Source organism: Odocoileus virginianus, chromosome 3 (assembly GCF_023699985.2).
Source record: "Odocoileus virginianus isolate 20LAN1187 ecotype Illinois chromosome 3, Ovbor_1.2, whole genome shotgun sequence".
Lineage (NCBI taxonomy): Eukaryota > Metazoa > Chordata > Mammalia > Artiodactyla > Cervidae > Odocoileus > Odocoileus virginianus.
In genome coordinates this window covers 19,781,889-19,798,529 of record NC_069676.1, presented here as the reverse complement: position 1 = coordinate 19,798,529, position 16,641 = coordinate 19,781,889, and the positions used below count along the sequence as shown (strand labels likewise).

Below are 16,641 nucleotides of genomic sequence, written 5' to 3'. Positions count from 1 at the left end.
TGGAGAAGGGAATGGCAACACACTCCATGGACAGAGGAGCCTGGCGGGCTATACTCCACGGGATACCAAACAGTTGGACACGACTCAGTGACTGACATACACACAAGCTTTGGAACTGGGTGTAGACAAGGCCGGTGCCCACAACACTTGTTCATAAGCTCTGGTCAGCACAAAAGCACCCCCACCCCTGCCTGACTCATGCCTGAGGTCAGATCCTGATCCCTGCGCTAAAGGACCGCTCTGGCTCCTCACCCCTTCCCCTCCTACTTCATGCGAGGCCTTCTCAGCCTGTGTTCCTGTCCACTACCCTATCTGTCCCTGACCCAGCTTCTCCCTTCTGCAAATACTCATCCTCAAGAGTGATCCCTTCCAAACTGCTCCTCGCCTCTTTCTATAGTCTCACCCAGTCCCACTGGAATTAGACAGGGGGGATAGAGCTCAGGGCCCCAGCCAAGAGATGGTTCTTCCTCTGCAGGCTTGATGTTAAGCAGACTATGATTCCAGTTAGGTCTGTCTACTTCCCAGCACTCAGAACCACTTCCACAGCTGATTTCTGCTTTTCCCTACCAGATATCCAACTCTCCCATCAATTCTTGGGAGTTCTGCTCCTTGAAGTCTTTGTCCATGCACAGGGCCTCAGAAATTCTGCACTCAAGACCACTTCCAAACATTATACCTCCAGCCCAGAGCTCTAACCAACTGGCCATCTGTACCTGGATGTCCGAAAGACACCTCAAGCTCAAAACATCCCAAATGCGCTTCATCATCTTCTCTCCAACCCCTCTTATTCCTGTGCTTCTCAGACAAAGACACCACCATCCACACATCCATCCAATTCTCCAGATTTGTCATCCTCCTTGCCTTTCCCCCTCCCTAGTCTCCATATCTAGGTCATCAAGACCTGTCCTTGCCACTGCCTAAACAGCTCTGAATGCGTGCTCAGTCATTCAATTGTGTCCGACTCTTGGCAACCCCATGGACTGAGCTACATAGAGCTCTGAGCTCTATCCTCCCAGACCAGTTCAGTGGGGCTGGGTGAGGAGCCCGCCCAGGCTCCTCTGTCCATGGGATTCTCCAGGCAAGAATATTGGAGAAGTTGCCATTTCCTCCTCCAGGGGGTCTTCCTGAGCCCAGGGATAGAACCTGGGTCTCCTGCATCTCCTGCACTGGCGTGCGGATTTTTTTTTTTTTTTAACCACTGAGCCACCTGGGAAGCCCCCTTAACAGCTCTGGAATCTAATTTCTCAGCCACCAACACCATCACCCTCTTGGACAGCTACCATAATCTCTTCTTTGGTGTCTCTGCTTCCATTCTAGCTCCCTCCTTTGCATTCTCAACTTGGCCACCAGAGGGAATCACCCTAAAACATAAGGTTTTCCTGACTTCCACTGCCTCGGAATTAAATCTAAGCCCATTTAACAATGAAGAATTTTTAAAAGATGTTCAATATCACTAATTATTAGAAAAATTAAATTCAAAACTACAAGGAGGCATCACCTCACACCAGTCAGAATAGCCATCATCAAAAAGCCTACAAATAATAAATGCCAGAGAATGTGTGGAGAGAAAGGAGCCTTCCTCCACTGTTGGTGGGAATGCTAATTGGTAGAGCCACTATGGAGAACAGTATGGAGGTTCCTTAAAAAAACTAAAAATAGAGCTACCACATGGTCCTGCAATCCCACTCCTGGGCATATATCTGGAGAAAACCATAATTTAAGAAGACACATGCACCCTAATGTTCATTGCAGAACTATTTACATACAGAGCAAAGTAAGCCAGAAAGATAAAGACCATTACAGTATACTAACACATATATATGGAATTTAGAAAGATGGTAACGATAACCCTAGATGCAAAACAGAAAAAGAGACTCAGATGTATAGAACAGACTTGTGGACTCTGGGAGAAGGCGAGGGTGGGATGTTTCGAGAGAACAGCATTGAAACATGTATATTATCTAGGGTGAAACAGATCACCAGCCCAGGTTGGGTGCATGAGACAAGTGCTCGGGCCTGGTGCACTGGGAAGACCCAGAGGGATCGGGTGGAGAGGGAGGTGGGAGGGGGGACCGGGATGGGGAATACATGTAACTCCATGGCTAATTCATTTCAATGTATGACAAAAACCACTGCAATGATGTAAAGTAATTAGCCTCCAACTAATAAAAATAAATGGAAAAAAAATAAAATAAAATAAAAATTTTAATTGTAAAAAAAAAAAAAAAAGAACTATTTACAGTAGCCAAGACATGTAGGCAACCTAAATGTCCATCAACAGATGAGCGGATAAAGAAGATGTGAGATACGCACACAGACACACTCTCTCTCTCTCTCTCTCTCTCTCTCTTACACACACACACACACACACACACACACACACAGTGGAATATTACTCAGCCATGAAAATGAATGAAATAATGCCATTTGCAGCAACATGGATAGATCTAGAGATTATCCTAATTGAAGTAAGTCAGAGAAAGATAACACTTATATATAGTACCTTAAAAATTATATAAATGTACTTATTTACAAAACCAAAATAAACTTAGAGATATATACAGCAAACTTATGGTTATCAAAGGGGAAAGGGGGGTGGGGGAGGGATAAATTAGGAGGTTGGCATTAACATATACACACTACAATATATAAAATAGATACCCAACAAGGACCTACTGTATAGCACAGGGAGTTATCTCAATATTTTGTAATAATCTATAAGGGAAAAGAATCTGAAAAAATATATATAACTGAAATACATATATACTTTAAATCTGAAGATATATATGAACTGTACTATATGCCTGAAACTAACACAATATTGTAAATCAATTATACTTCAATAAAAATTCATTGACTAATTTTTTTATTAAGAATTTTTGAGGCCAAGCATGGTTTATCCCCTGCCAACGTTTCTAATCTCATTCATCTATCTTTCCCAACCACTGGTTTAGTGTTCACCTGGGAGGTGTCTGGGTTGGAGCAGATTGCCTGGGTGCCAGGGGGTGGTCAATGCACCCACCTGCCCACATTGTTGACTCCAGGTCCAAGGAGCAGAGGCAGAGCCCTATAAATGGAACGGCCAGGGTCAAGTCTTCCTCATGTCCCTGGGGCCACACATAGTCATATACGAGTAGGGTGGCCACAGAGGACATCTCAAGCTCAGAGCTTCAGATATTCCAGGCACACTATTTACTCCAGCCACCGATAATAGCCACTAGCTTTTCGGGAGTTTCCCAATCTCAGCTGTGCTGCTTACTTCTCACCTTCTGCTCCCGGACTCCTCAGGTGCTGAGGCATGGAACATATGTGGAAACTGCTCAACATGCATGCATGTGAAATCTGTAAGTACTGGAGGGTTAACACCCAATAGGACACACCTGAACCAAAGAGGGGTGAGAACTATGGATAACTGTTACCTACTTCTGAATTTTAGACATTTCTGGGACACATTCTCCCAGGTCCCCACAGATGTAAACAACCCTAAACTATACCTCTGTACTTGCTTTTCTTCTTTGTTTCACTATCCACCATCCCTTACCCCTGTTCCCTTAGAGGCATTCCCAAATAGAAGGCAGCCTAGAAGACAGACTTGCAAGGAAGGGATTCTAGAATAGGAACACTCTCCTTTCAAAAGAGATAAGGACTCGATCACTGTTATTAAGCAGGATGGTAATAATCCCAGCATGCACTGGCATCATTTGCCAGAAGTCCTATGATGGTGGATTAGAATGAGATGGTGGATTAGAATGAGATGCTGTATGGTGACACAAACAATAGAGGCAAGGTGTATGTAATTACAGACCAAAGGGGCAACCAGAGTGCTTCAACCCATGGGATCTGTGGTGATGGCTAACAGACCATGCTTTTCCTAGGAGTTAAATAAGTGGGCAGATGACTGGGTATTCAGTTCAGTTCAGTCACTCAGTTGTGTCCAACTCTGTGACCCCATCCAAGCTTGCCTCAAACACATGCCCACTGAGTTGGTGATGCCATCCAACCATCTCATCTTCTGTTGTCCTCTTCTCCTGCCTTCAGTCTTTCTTTCCCAGCATCAGGGTCTTTTCCAATGAGTTAGTTCTTCACATCAGGTGGCCAAAGTATTGGAGCTTCAGCTTCAGCATCAGTCCTTCCAATGAATATTCAAGACTGATTTCCTTTAGGATTGACTGGTTGGATCTCCTTGCAGTCCAAGGGACTCTCAAGAGTCTCCTCCAACACCACAATTCAAAAGCATCAATTCTTCGGTGCTCAGATTTCTTTATAGTCCAACCCTCACATCCATACATGACTACTGGAAGAACCATAGCTCTGACTAGAAGGAGCTTTGTTGGCAAAGTAATGTCTCTGCTTTTTAATATGCTATCTAGGTTGGTCATAGCTTTTCTTCCAAGGAGCAAGCTTCTTTTAATTTCATGGCTGCAGTCACCATCTGCTGAGATTTTGGAGCCCCCAAAAATAAAGTCTCTCACTTTTTCCAATGGTTCCCCATCTATTTGCCAAGAAGTGATGAGAGTGGATGCCATGATCTTAGTTTTCTGAATGTTGAGTTTTAAGCCATACAGAGTATGAGCAGGCACTGATACCAAGGGAAAGCAAGCAACATTAGGATCCCCTGGTTATACTTGGGGTTCATGAAAGCCAGGTGGTAAATGGGGTTCTCTTGCAAGCAAGTGTGATGGATCCAAAGATCCACACTGGATCTTTAGTAGTTCCCTGGTCCCTAAGTGCGTAACTAGGACAGACACACCTAGCAGCTGGCAAGACCTTAACATTTACTCCCCATTAAAGAAGAGCAATTATGGTGAGAAGGACCAAATAGAAGCCTCTAACACACCCACATTTTTGACCAATTTATTACATCAGAAGTAAAACCACCTCCTGGGAAGAAATGTAGAGATTCACACCAACAGAAGGTTTTCTTCTTCATATCCTTCAGTGAGGATCAAAATCTCTTCGCTTTTATGTGGAATAAATAGCAGGACATATCACTGTCTTGCCCTGGGGTTATGTTAATTCTCCTGCTCTGTCACAACATAGTATTTAGTGACTTTGATTGTCTTGATATTCCATGGAACATCATGATGGTCTATGGAATTGATGTATTGATGTATTAACAACATAATGCTAATATGTCATAACCTAGTGAGCAGATGTCCTAGAAGATGGGAGATAAAAAGTATGATTGAGGGCTTTCAATACTGATGAAGTTGTTTTTTTACCTTTTTTGTTCCAGAATGAGTTAAATGTATAAAAAGTAGACAAGCTAGTAAAAATGAATCCCTAGGGCTACTATTATGGCCAAACTTATTTCATCTATATCCTTGCCCACTTCTTTCATTCCATATGGTTTTGAAGCTAACTGGTGAAGTTATTAGGGATCCAGTTGTCTGGAGCATGCCAGGCCATCCTCTGTAAGGTAAAAGCAAGTTGTACCGTGTACCCTCTACCACTAATAAAAAGACATAGTGCTTGGTGGGAATATTATTGTAACCCGCTTAATGGGTATTTTGGGAGGCTCCCACTTTTGAGTGAAGCCCAAAGCAAGAGAGAGTGCTACAGAGTATCCAAGGTTCCCTGCCACTTGGACTATGTCACCCATCAGAATCAATGGTGCTAGAGATGTTCATGGTGGTAAGGATGCTGGGCAGAGTCTCTGATAAGCTCTAATAAAATAATTTCAGTACGATCTCTAGGATGCCAGAGCAAGGTCATGCCGTCTGCAGCAGGGAGCTATTTGCCTTTAGAAAAGCGGCTATTTGGCTATAGTAAAAACTGAGTACCTGGTAATGTGACATCAAGGGTCTATGCAACTAGAAATATCTACTAAGAGCTGGGCATTGTCAAATTCTATCAAGTCATAAGATTAAGCAGGCACATCAGCAATCCATCATACAATAGAAATGGTAGGATCAGGACTGAGCAGGTCCATACAGCTCATGTAATTTAATGAACAGTGGCTCTAACTCCATGACACCTACACCTCAGCTCTACCAACACTTCTCCTCAACTCAGACCTATGGTTTTATGGGGGTTCTCTATAACCAACTGAGAGAGGGAAGAAAATACTCAGCCCTGTCTCACAGATGCTATCAACCAAAAAACAGATTGTTTGCTGCAACATAGCCCCACTGAGGAGTGGCCCTAAAGGACAATGGTGAAGGGAAATTCTTCAATGGTCCAGGTATAAGGAGGGTACTTGGGCATTCTTTATGTATGGCAAGCAAAGTGGTTCAAGGTATGGATTTACATATACTCATGGGTTGGGGCAAACTGTTTTGTCAAGTGGTACCTGTTAACTCTCACATACGTGTACAGCCTGGAAGTACAGGGGAGTTGACCAATGGAGCCCGAACTAGTTTAAAAAAAAAAAAAGTGTCTTAATTCTCTGTGGCTCTTTAGAAGATCCCAGCAGGATTGAACTCCAATTATCCATAGAAATTAGGGTTAAGAAAAAGCTGAGGCAAGTGAAATGAGTGAGACACTTGCCTCCGGTGCAAAATTTAAGAGGGTGCCAGGAAATTCAATAATCAAGATAAATAACATTTTAACACAGTATTTTTAAAAATCAAAACCAATATGAAACCCTATGATGAACAAAGTTCCAAAATTTTAAGTAAAGATATGATCAGTTATTATTAATTTTTTCTTTGCCCTCAGGTTCTAGAGTCTCAGTATGGCACTGTTACTGATCCTAGTCACTACCAATGATCAATTCAATTACACAGTCTTGTGTTGGCCTTAACCTCTTTTCCTGTTCACTCTCCCTGGTCCTTCTTTCCTTTCCCAAATGATCTCCACATAAATTCTTATCTCAGTAAATCCACAAACCTATGGATTTACTAAGAACCTTAGAACTTAAGAGCCTTATCTTCAACAAAGGAGGCAAGGATATACAATGGAAAAAAGACAACCTCTTTAACAAGTGGTGCTGGGAAAACTGGTCAACCACCTGTAAAAGAATGAAACTAGAACACTTTCTAACACCATACACAAAAATAAACTCAAAATGGATTAAAGATCTAAATGTAAGACCAGAAACTATAAAACTCCTAGAGGAGAACATAGGCAAAACACTCTCTGACATAAATCACAGCAGGATACTCTATGACCCACCTCCCAGAATATTGGAAATAAAAGCAAAAATAAACAAATGGGACCTAATGAAACTTAAAAGCTTTTGCACAACAAAGGAAACTATAAGCAAGGTGAAAAGACAGCCCTCAGATTGGGAGAAAATAATAGCAAACGAAGCAACAAAGGGTTAATCTCAAAAATATACAAGCAACTCCTGCAGCTCAATTCCAGAAAAATAAATGACCCAATCAAAAAATGGGCCAAAGAACTAAACAGACATTTCTCCAAAGAAGACATACAGATGGCTAACAAACATATGAAAAGATGCTCAACATCACTCATTATCAGAGAAATGCAAATCAAAACCACAATGAGGTACCATTACACGCCAGTCAGGATGGCTGCTATCCAAAAGTCTACAAGCAATAAATACTGGAGAGGGTGTGGAGAAAAGGGAACCCTCTTACACGGTTGATGGGAATGCAAACTAGTACAGCCGCTATGGAGAACAGTGTGGAGATTTCTTAAAAAACTGGAACTAGAACTGCCATATGACACAGCAATCCCACTTCTGGGCATACACACCAAGGAAACCAGATCTGAAAGAGACACGTGCACCCCAATGTTGATCGCAGCACTGTTTATAATAGCCAGGACATGGAAGCAACCTAGATGCCCATGAGCAGACGAATGGATAAGGAAGCTGTGGTACATATACACCATGGAATATTACTCAGCCATTAAAAAGAATTCATTTGAATCAGTTCTAATGAGATGGATGAAACTGGAGCCCATTATACAGAGTGAAGTAAGCCAGAAAGATAAAGACCATTACAGTATACTAACACATATATATGGAATTTAGAAAGATGGTAATGATAACCCTATATGCAAAACAGAAAAAGAGACACAGATGTACAGAACAGACTTTTGGACTCTGTGGGAGAAGGCGAGGGTGGGATGTTTCGAGAGAACAGCATCAAAACATGTATATTATCTATGGCAAAACAGATCACCAGCCCAGGTTGGATGCATGAGACAAGTGCTCAGGCCTGGTGCACTGGGAAGACCCAGAGGGATCGGGTAGAGAGGGAGGTGGGAGGGGGTATCGGGATGGGGAATACATGTAAATCCATGGCTGATTCATGTCAATGTATGACAAAAACCACTACAATGTTGTAAAGTAATTAGCCTCCAACTAATAAAAATAAATGAAAAACAAAATTCTTATCTCAGGCTTTGATTTTTATCGGGGGTGAAGGGAGGATGAAATCTAAGCTAAGTAAGACAATGACCGCAAGAAATACTGTTCAAAGAAGGATACTTTTGAAAGGAAAGGAAAACACTTAATAAAACAGTGCTGTCCTGGCACATCCAGACATAAGGTCTTATTACACATAAGGAAACAGGTTCCAAGCAGATAGAAAGCCAGCCAAGACTGGAGGTTATAAAAAATGGAGCAGAAATGCCTCCCACCTCTTAATCAGGGCCTGGACGCAAATGCATTTGTACAAAATCTCCAAGAGGTGGGCCCTTCAGCCTGTCAATCCCTTCCACCTCAAGAACCCCAGGGCTCCCATTGCAGTCCCAGACTCGCTCACACAACAGCAGAGGGGCCTTAGAGCTGGACACTAGCCGACTGGTGCCTGCTCTGGCTACCCTGCCAAATCTGGGCAACAAACTGAACCTTTTCCTCCTCCCTTCCTGTCTCCCTCTGTTCCCCGACTGGGGGCGGTCCCTTCTGCAAACCAGAGGCCTCTAGTCCAAGAAGCCTCTGGCAGCCATCCTCGACGAAGAGCCCCGGGAAATCAAAATCAGAGCCCCAGAGTGGTGACAGCTGGGTCTCCATTACCGTGCTCTCACAAAGGGTCAAGCTCCGCGTAGAATCTTCTCCAGAGGCCCCAACAGGATCCCGGGACCACCCTGTAGTCCCACCTCCCCTCAGTCCGAGCCTGTCTCTGACGAAGTGTGCCCTCGATCATCTCTTCGGGGCGCTGGGCCTGTTTCCCCCTATTCAAGGTTAGGCTCCGGGCTGTTCGGAAGCCGCCGGCAGGTGACTGAATCCGGCAGCCTAGGATTGGGGGTTGGGAGCTCCGAGTTGGCGGGCGCGGGCGCGCTCCTGTCACCCCTGCGCCCGCAAAGGGTTCCCGGGAGCACCAGCTCCACGGACTCGCCCGTCCGCGCCCGGCCCGAGGCTCCCTGAGCTCAGACCCCGAGTCGGAAGCGGCAGCGGAGAGATCCCAGCCCCGAACGAGGCCTGAGGCGACGGCGACAGGGAGGTCCGACCTCTCAGAGTCCTTGCTCTGCGGCCTCGACTCTGCCCTTAAGCTCGACTCTGCCCTTAACACGCTGCCCAACCCGGCAGCCCGGGGCTGGGCGCTCAGCACTTAGGGGCGCCCGGGCGCGCCGGGGCAAGGGTAGGGGCGGCAATGGAACTAGTCCTCTTTTTCCTACGCCCGCGGCCAGCTGACCTCCTAGCCCCCGCCGGGTCGCCGCGGGCGAGGGAGAGAGCACCGGCGGAGCCGCCCGGGAGCTCCACCCCACCCCGCCCCGCCCCGCCCCGCCCCGGCCGGGATGGGGGTGTGGTCCCGAGTTTCTGTTTCCAGAAAGTGGATCCAGCTTTGCGTCCAGCTCCCAGCAACCTTCTAACGCCCACAGCCCGCTTCCCGGGAAAGCTCCAGACCGCGTGCGCCGCCTTCCCTCAGCTTGCAGGGTCCGCGAGAACGTTTTGACGCCCACGCCCTGGACCGCGCGGCGCTGTCCGGGGAACGCGCTCTCATCACCCCACGTTGCCAGCTGCAGGGCGGCGCAGAGCATGCGGGACTACGATGAAGTGACCGCCTTCCTGGGCAAGTGGGGGCCCTTCCAGCGCCTCATCTTCTTCCTACTCAGCGCCAGCATCATCCCCAACGGCTTCAACGGTATGTCAATCGTGTTTCTGGCAGGGACCCCGGAACATCGCTGCCGGGTGCCGGACACCGCGAACCTGAGCAGCGCGTGGCGCAACCACAGTGTCCCGGTGCGGCTGCAGGACGGCCGCGAGGTGCTTCAGAGCTGCCGCCGCTACCGACTCGCTATGATCGTCAACTTCTCGGCGCTCGGGCTGGAGCCGGGGCGCGATGTGGACCTGGAGCAGCTGGAGCAGGAGGGCTGCCTGGATGGCTGGGAGTTCAGCCAGGACATCTACCTGTCTACTATCGTCACCGAGGTGGGTGTGTGAGCGACCCTTCATCTGCATCAGTCCCCCTGAAGACCCCCTAGCCGTGCCTGGCTCAGCGTCCCCAGTTCCTCATCAGACCTGGCTAGCAGTAATCTGGGTTATACTTGTAACACAGGTGTGCGGCACAAGAGGGCAGGACTCGCTTAGGATCAATCCTGGTCAGTTTGTCTAGTAGGGAAGGCATGAAGAACTGAGAAGGGAGGCAGCTGTCAACTGCCTTTTTCTCCGGCAGTTTCACAAGAGGAAGTTGTTTCCCAAGAGCCTAGATGCTGTCAACCCCCAGACTCCCCAGAAGCACAGACTGAGTCAAATTCCTGCCGCAGGCATGAGGAGGGGTGTGGGGATGCTGCTGAGACCATGTGCAGACACAAAGTAGAGTCTTATTGCTGAGCAGGGCATGGGCAGGTCTGGTCTGTTCCCTGGCCACAGACTTCTGGAAGCATCAGGGGCTCTCCTGCTCTGCTATACAACTATAGTAAGGCTTGGGTCCTGTCCTGAAGCTCTAATTTCTCCACAAAGGAGCAGGAGGCCTCCTGATACTGGTGAACAGGGAACTAGAGGAGGCATAACCCTGGTCCCAAGGCACTCATGAAAGGACAGACTCACAGAGACAGTATAAGCACAGAGCTCACAGGCATCTCTGGCTTTGATCCCCTAACTGGGGCTCCTTAGTGCTTACCTGCCTTCTGTGCATAGTCTGATCCTGAGACATCTAAAAGTAGGGGTCAGCTCATCCCAGTTCCTGGAAGTGCGGTCAGCATCTGGGCTAGAGCTGGCCCTACTAACTGCAGTCCTCCTTGACAGTTGGGTTCACCTAGCTCTTTCCCCTTCCTTAATAGTTCTGTTCACCTCAGGATGTGAGGGGTGGGTAGGTAGCGGCTGGTTTACAAGTCCATGGCTATCCCTGTTACACCCAGCCCAAGTGGGCCTGTGGGAAAATACATCGTTCCCCATCTGAGGATGCACAACATTACACACTCACAAACACACAACCAGATTTGCCTTTTTCAGCAGCTTTTCCCTTACTTGCTTTCTTTTTTGGTACTAGGAGTAAAATAAAAAGCAAAGGAACACTAGTCATTGGGAGGAAGGAGGGGAGAAGCATGAAAGTGAGGAGGGTGGGTGGTTCTCCCTAGAGAGTGGTGGGACAAAGAGTTCTGGAGTCAGATGGGTGAACTGGTTCTGGCCCCACCCATAAGCACTAGCCTTCAAATATTTGCATATTCATGTTCATGGCAGTATTAGTCACAAAGAGTAAAAGCAACTCAAATACCCAGCAACAGATGAATGGATAGATAAAATGTGGTGTATACACACAATGGAATAGTATTCAGCCTTAAAAGAGGAAGGAAATTCTGACACATGCTACAACATGAATGAACCTTGAAGATATTATGCCAAATGAAATAAGCTAGTCACGGAAAAAGACAGAAACTGATTTCACTTATATGCCATATGAAGAGTAGTCAAACTCATGGGAACAGAAAGTAGAATGGTAGTTGCCAGGGGCTGGGAGGGGAGGGAAATGGGGTGTTATTTAATAGATATAGAGTTTCATTTTGCAAGATGAAAAGAGTTCTGGAGATTGATTGCACAATAATGTGAATATATTTAACACTACTGAACTGTACACTTAAAAATTGTTAAGATGCTACATTTTATGTTGTGTGAATTTTATTACAGTTGTTAAAAATGAGGATCATAAGAATGCCCAGCTTATCTGAGTTGTTGAGAGGATTCAGTGAGATCATGTGCTATGCAACATCCCATAGCACCAACGAATGGGCATCACGGGTGGGTGGATGAGGAGCAGTAAGAGCAGGACCTCGTCATCTCTGTCTGGGCATCATGGGTATCTGGGGCCATGTTCTAAGGGCCATGTTTCAGCCAGTACAATGGGTGATGAGACTTGCTAAAGGCAGAGCCCCTTTCCTAGAGTGGAATTCTAAGGCCAGAGAATAGGACACGGGTCTGAATCCACTGCCAGGGGAGAAATGCCCTCATCTCCCTGACAAGAGCAAGTTGGGGACCCTGAGCAAGTTCTCTGCACCCCTGTGGCCCCACACTGGCAGGGGGATCATCCTCAGATGGTCTCTGCTTTATACCTCTGCATGGGATCTCCTGATGGGCATACCCTCTGGGACAGAGAAGCCCATTTAAACTGACCCCTGACCCCTTCACAGGGAAGACAGGTCAGTCAGGGACCAAAGGAGGGCATGTTTTGCCATGCAAGTACTTTCCAGGGGATGTCAGGAGGCGGGAACCTGGTATCTGAGTTGGGACCTGTGTGAGTGCATCTGTCTGGGTATTTCCCAGGTAATTTCCTTCCTCAAGGACTGTTTGTGAAATGCAATTTATCTGTCCTGTTTAGAGCTAAGAATCATTTTAAAAAACAAAGCTTTATTTTGAAATAATTTCATTTAGAGCAAAGTTGTGAAAATAGTACAGAGAATGTGCTGATCTCCAGGGGGCCTAGATTCAGGAGCAGGGCCACTGGACAAACCTTAGGGGTGAGTCTGGCTCCTGGCCAGAGTCTAGGCGTGGGCTGGCCTTTGCCTCAAACATGTCTTCTTCTCCCATGGAACATCATTAGGTAGATTTGACCCTCTTCAGTCCATGGGCTGAGAAAACTAGGCAGTCATCTCTGAGCCAGGGCCCATACTCCAGAGGCCCTGGGCGGGGGAGCAGCGGGGGCTTGTTTGGTAAAGAGCAGCTTTCTGTGGCAGACCATCAGTGACCTGAGGCAGGGCTGCTGCTCCACCATATCAATTGCTATCCTTTCCTTCAGCTGGGGGCATCCTCTAGGAACCCATGGGTGGAACTGCAGGCAGCTCTGCCCTTAACCATGATAGAATGTCCAACAAAGGACCAGGGCCTCTGGAGGCACTAGCCTTGTGCTATCTTTCTTGGGACCTGGAATTAGGGCCTGGACAGAATAGGACACACTGATTCCCCACCCACAGCTCAAAGGTATAAAATAGGAACAGAGGGGCCTTATCCTTTGCTAACAGGGTGCTCATGTGAGGCACTAGGAGTGGTGAAAGAGGGAATGATGAGACCAGAATGAGCCTAGCATCTGACAACTACTTGGGGCTCCATATGGCAACTCAAAGGGATGTACCTCCTTTGGGGCCTCTGCCAAAGCTGAAGAGTTTAAGCAAGAAGCAGGTTTAGACTGTTTTCTTTCCATCAGACTTATAGGCTGCCCTGGAATACTGCTGGCTAGTGTGAGACTGGCAGCTTGGCTGTCAGGACAGCCTGAATATCAGACCTGCCCTCTGGCAGATTCCAAAGGGGATAAAGTGGGAGCCTCAGCCTCCAGCCAACACCAACAGACTTTTATTTCCAGGCAGTGCTGCAGAAAGAGAACAAATACAGGAGACTGAGGGGCTTTTCCTAGCTGTGGCCTGAATTTGCTTCCCTGTTTATCAGCTGCCTCATGCCAAACAGTTTGTCTGTTGCCTCTAAGTTCTGTTCCTCTGACAAAGGCCACCAGGATCTCAGAATGTGCCTTCGTCCAGAGGCTGCTTCACCCAAGCCTCCTGCCAAGTTTCTGGATAAAGATTTTGTCCATCTGTCCTGGTGGGCAGCAGACCCCTCACACTTTGTCCAAGAGATAGGGTGGTGTGCTGACAAAAACAAGGCTTGGCAGAGCTGGCCAGAGGAGCTGTAGATGCCTTGGGCCTGTGAAGGGACTGTAATTTCTTCTTTGCGACAGGCTGTCTGTGCGTGCTAAGTTACTTAGTCGTGTCTGACTCTTTGTGACCCTATGGACTGTAACCTGCCAGGCTCCTCTGTCCATGGGATTCTCCAAGCAAAAATACTGAAGTGGGTTGCCCTGCCCTCCTCCAGGGGATCTTCCTGACCCAGGGATTGAACCCATGTCTCTTATGTCTCCTGCATTGGCAGGTGGGTTCTTCCAGGCTAATGCAGGCCTTCCTTGTTATCTGAAGCCTTGGTATAGTTTTAAGCATGTCTCTAGAGCCCAAAAAAATAAAAATAAAAAGGCAGGGATCTCCATTTGAAGTAGAAAGAATAGAGCCTCTGGGGAAAGGCTCAGTCGACTCACATATCCCAACAATGGACACAGACAGTCCAAGGCTAGAGGCTCCTGCTCTGCGTTTACAGGACTGGAAACAGAACTGAGTGCTTCTTCCCTCAGGCCCCTCCATTCCCATCCCTACCATCCCACTTAAACTCCCTGGGTCTTTTGCTTTGGCTCCACCTCTGATGACCACAGAACTCTTCACCAGTGCCTCTCCACCTATGGGTGCTCTTTCTTTACCTCTAATATAAGAAAAGACAGATATTGAGGTTTTTAAGATTTAGCCTCCCATCTTCTGAGCTCCAAGTGCAGAGACTTAATTCCTGGTGAGTGCAACCAGGAGACTGGGGGATCCCATCCTCCACTCAGTCCATACTCATGTAGTGGCACCTGTACTCTAGTTTCCACAGGCTGACAATATGAGGGCCCTGGATGCCCTTATCCCAGTTTGTTGTAGAGTGGAGATTCCATGCCAAGAGAGGCAAACCAAAAAGGATGCTACCACCTCCAACCAGTGTCTAACTCATAAGGCAGGGGGTGCCATTCTGAGGGCACTTTCCCTTACCTCAGCCTGGAGCAGGGGCTCAGCTATTTTCCCCCAGGGGAAGAAGTAGTCCGTAACAACAGAGAGCTCTGGCTTCTGTTTCACACAGGCTGTACAGAAGTTGAAGCCTGAGAGTGCTCTTTAAAACAACAGAAATTGTGGTGATTAACAATTATGAGGAGACCAGTAGCTCCATTAGAGCAACAAGCTAACCCATAGGGCAACTAGATTACCGGAGAGAACCAGAAAAAGAGACAGCTCAGAGAAACACTCCTGGAGTCAGAACAACCCTCAAAGACTTGCCTCAAAACTGCTCTTTCAAAGGGGCTTGAATTTAATTGAACTAGTCTGTGGCATGTTTTGTGCACAATAAAGAATGACAAAGGAATGATAAAGGAATATATAATAAAGGAACAATAAAGGAATGATGTAGCAATGGGTGGAGCCTAACAGCTAGGTTGTATGGCATCACTGACTCAGTGGACATGAGTTTAAGCAAACTCAGGGAGAAAGTGAAGGACAGGGAGGCCTGCATGCTGCAGTTAATGGGGTTGCAAAGAGTCAGACACGACTTAGCGACTGAACAACAACAGCTAGGTGTGATATCAGCAGAGGGAGACAGCTTAATAGAAAAAATGGGGGAAGAGACAGTAAAAAAGAGCCCTGCTAAATCCATTGTTCTCCCAGGGTGACTGCACACATGCCTAAGGCTGTGTCTTCTGAGGAGCAACACCAGAACCTTCACACTGAAGGGGAAATAGTGTTTACTAAGAATCCAGCCAAGTCATTAAACAAAAAAGCAACCAAAAACAAAGACAGGTACCCCTGGTGTGTGTCGGGGTGAGAAGGGGTGTGGGGGAGAAAATTCAATGCTCAGAGTTTCTACAATGTATTTTCTGAAATGTCCAGTTTTTAACCAAAAATTACAAGACGTACAAAGAAACAGGAAAACATGACCCACACTCAGGAAAAAAATAGGAAACAGAAATTGCCTGAAAGGGCCTAGATGTCAGATTTAACAAAAACTTCAAAGCAGCATTGTAAGTATTTTCAAAGAACTAAAGGAATTCATGCTTAAAAAGTAAAAAGAAGGTACAATGACAATGTCTCATCAAATACAGAATACCAGTTAAGATATTAAAATGAAAGTTATATAAAAAAGAATCAAATAGAAGTTCTGTAATTGAAATAAACAGTAGCTCAAATTTAAAAATTCACTAGAGAGCCTTACTAGTAACTTTGAACAGACAGTAGAAAGAATGAGCAAATTTGAAGACAGAGAAATAGAAATTATGTAATCCAAAAAACAGAAAAAAATGAGTGAAGAAAAATGAACAAGTTCTTAGAGCAATGTGGAACATTATTAACCAGACTAACGTGCATAAAGGGAACACTAGAAGGAGAGGAGAGAAAGGAGCAGAAAAAAAGAGAGTGAAAGAAATAATGACTGAAAACTTACCAAATATGATTAAAAACATTAATCTACACAGTTCAGCAGCTCAGTTCCAAGAAGAAACAAAAATATTTTTGCACACAGACAAATCATGGTGAGATTACTTAAAATCAAACACCAAGGGAAATTTTTGAAAACAATAAGAAAAATAGGACACATACAAGGGAACCCTCATAAGATTTACATTTGACTTGTCACAAGAAAGAAAGGAGGGGACTTCCCAGGTAGTCCCGTGGTTAAGAATCTGCCTGCCAATGCAGGGTCCGTGGCTTTGATCCTTGGTCCGGGAAGATTCCACATGC

At 46.2% G+C, this 16,641-nt stretch overlaps 1 protein-coding gene across 3 annotated transcripts in view; it reads left to right on the top strand.

Annotated features, from left to right (window-relative positions):
* Nucleotides 1-9,674: 9,674 nt before the first annotated feature.
* Nucleotides 9,675-16,641, top strand: part of SLC22A4 (solute carrier family 22 member 4) — a 40,313-nt gene continuing 33,346 nt past the window's right edge. For 2 of the 3 annotated variants that reach the window (XR_011486765.1, XR_011486766.1), the window contains exon 1: nucleotides 9,675-10,285. Coding sequence is in view for 1 of the 3 variants with exons in the window: in XM_070465051.1 (XP_070321152.1) it covers nucleotides 9,893-10,285 (393 nt within the window). In the remaining 2 variants the exon portion in view is untranslated. The remainder of the gene's footprint in view (nucleotides 10,286-16,641) is intronic. The other variant, XM_070465051.1, reaches the window with a different exon arrangement.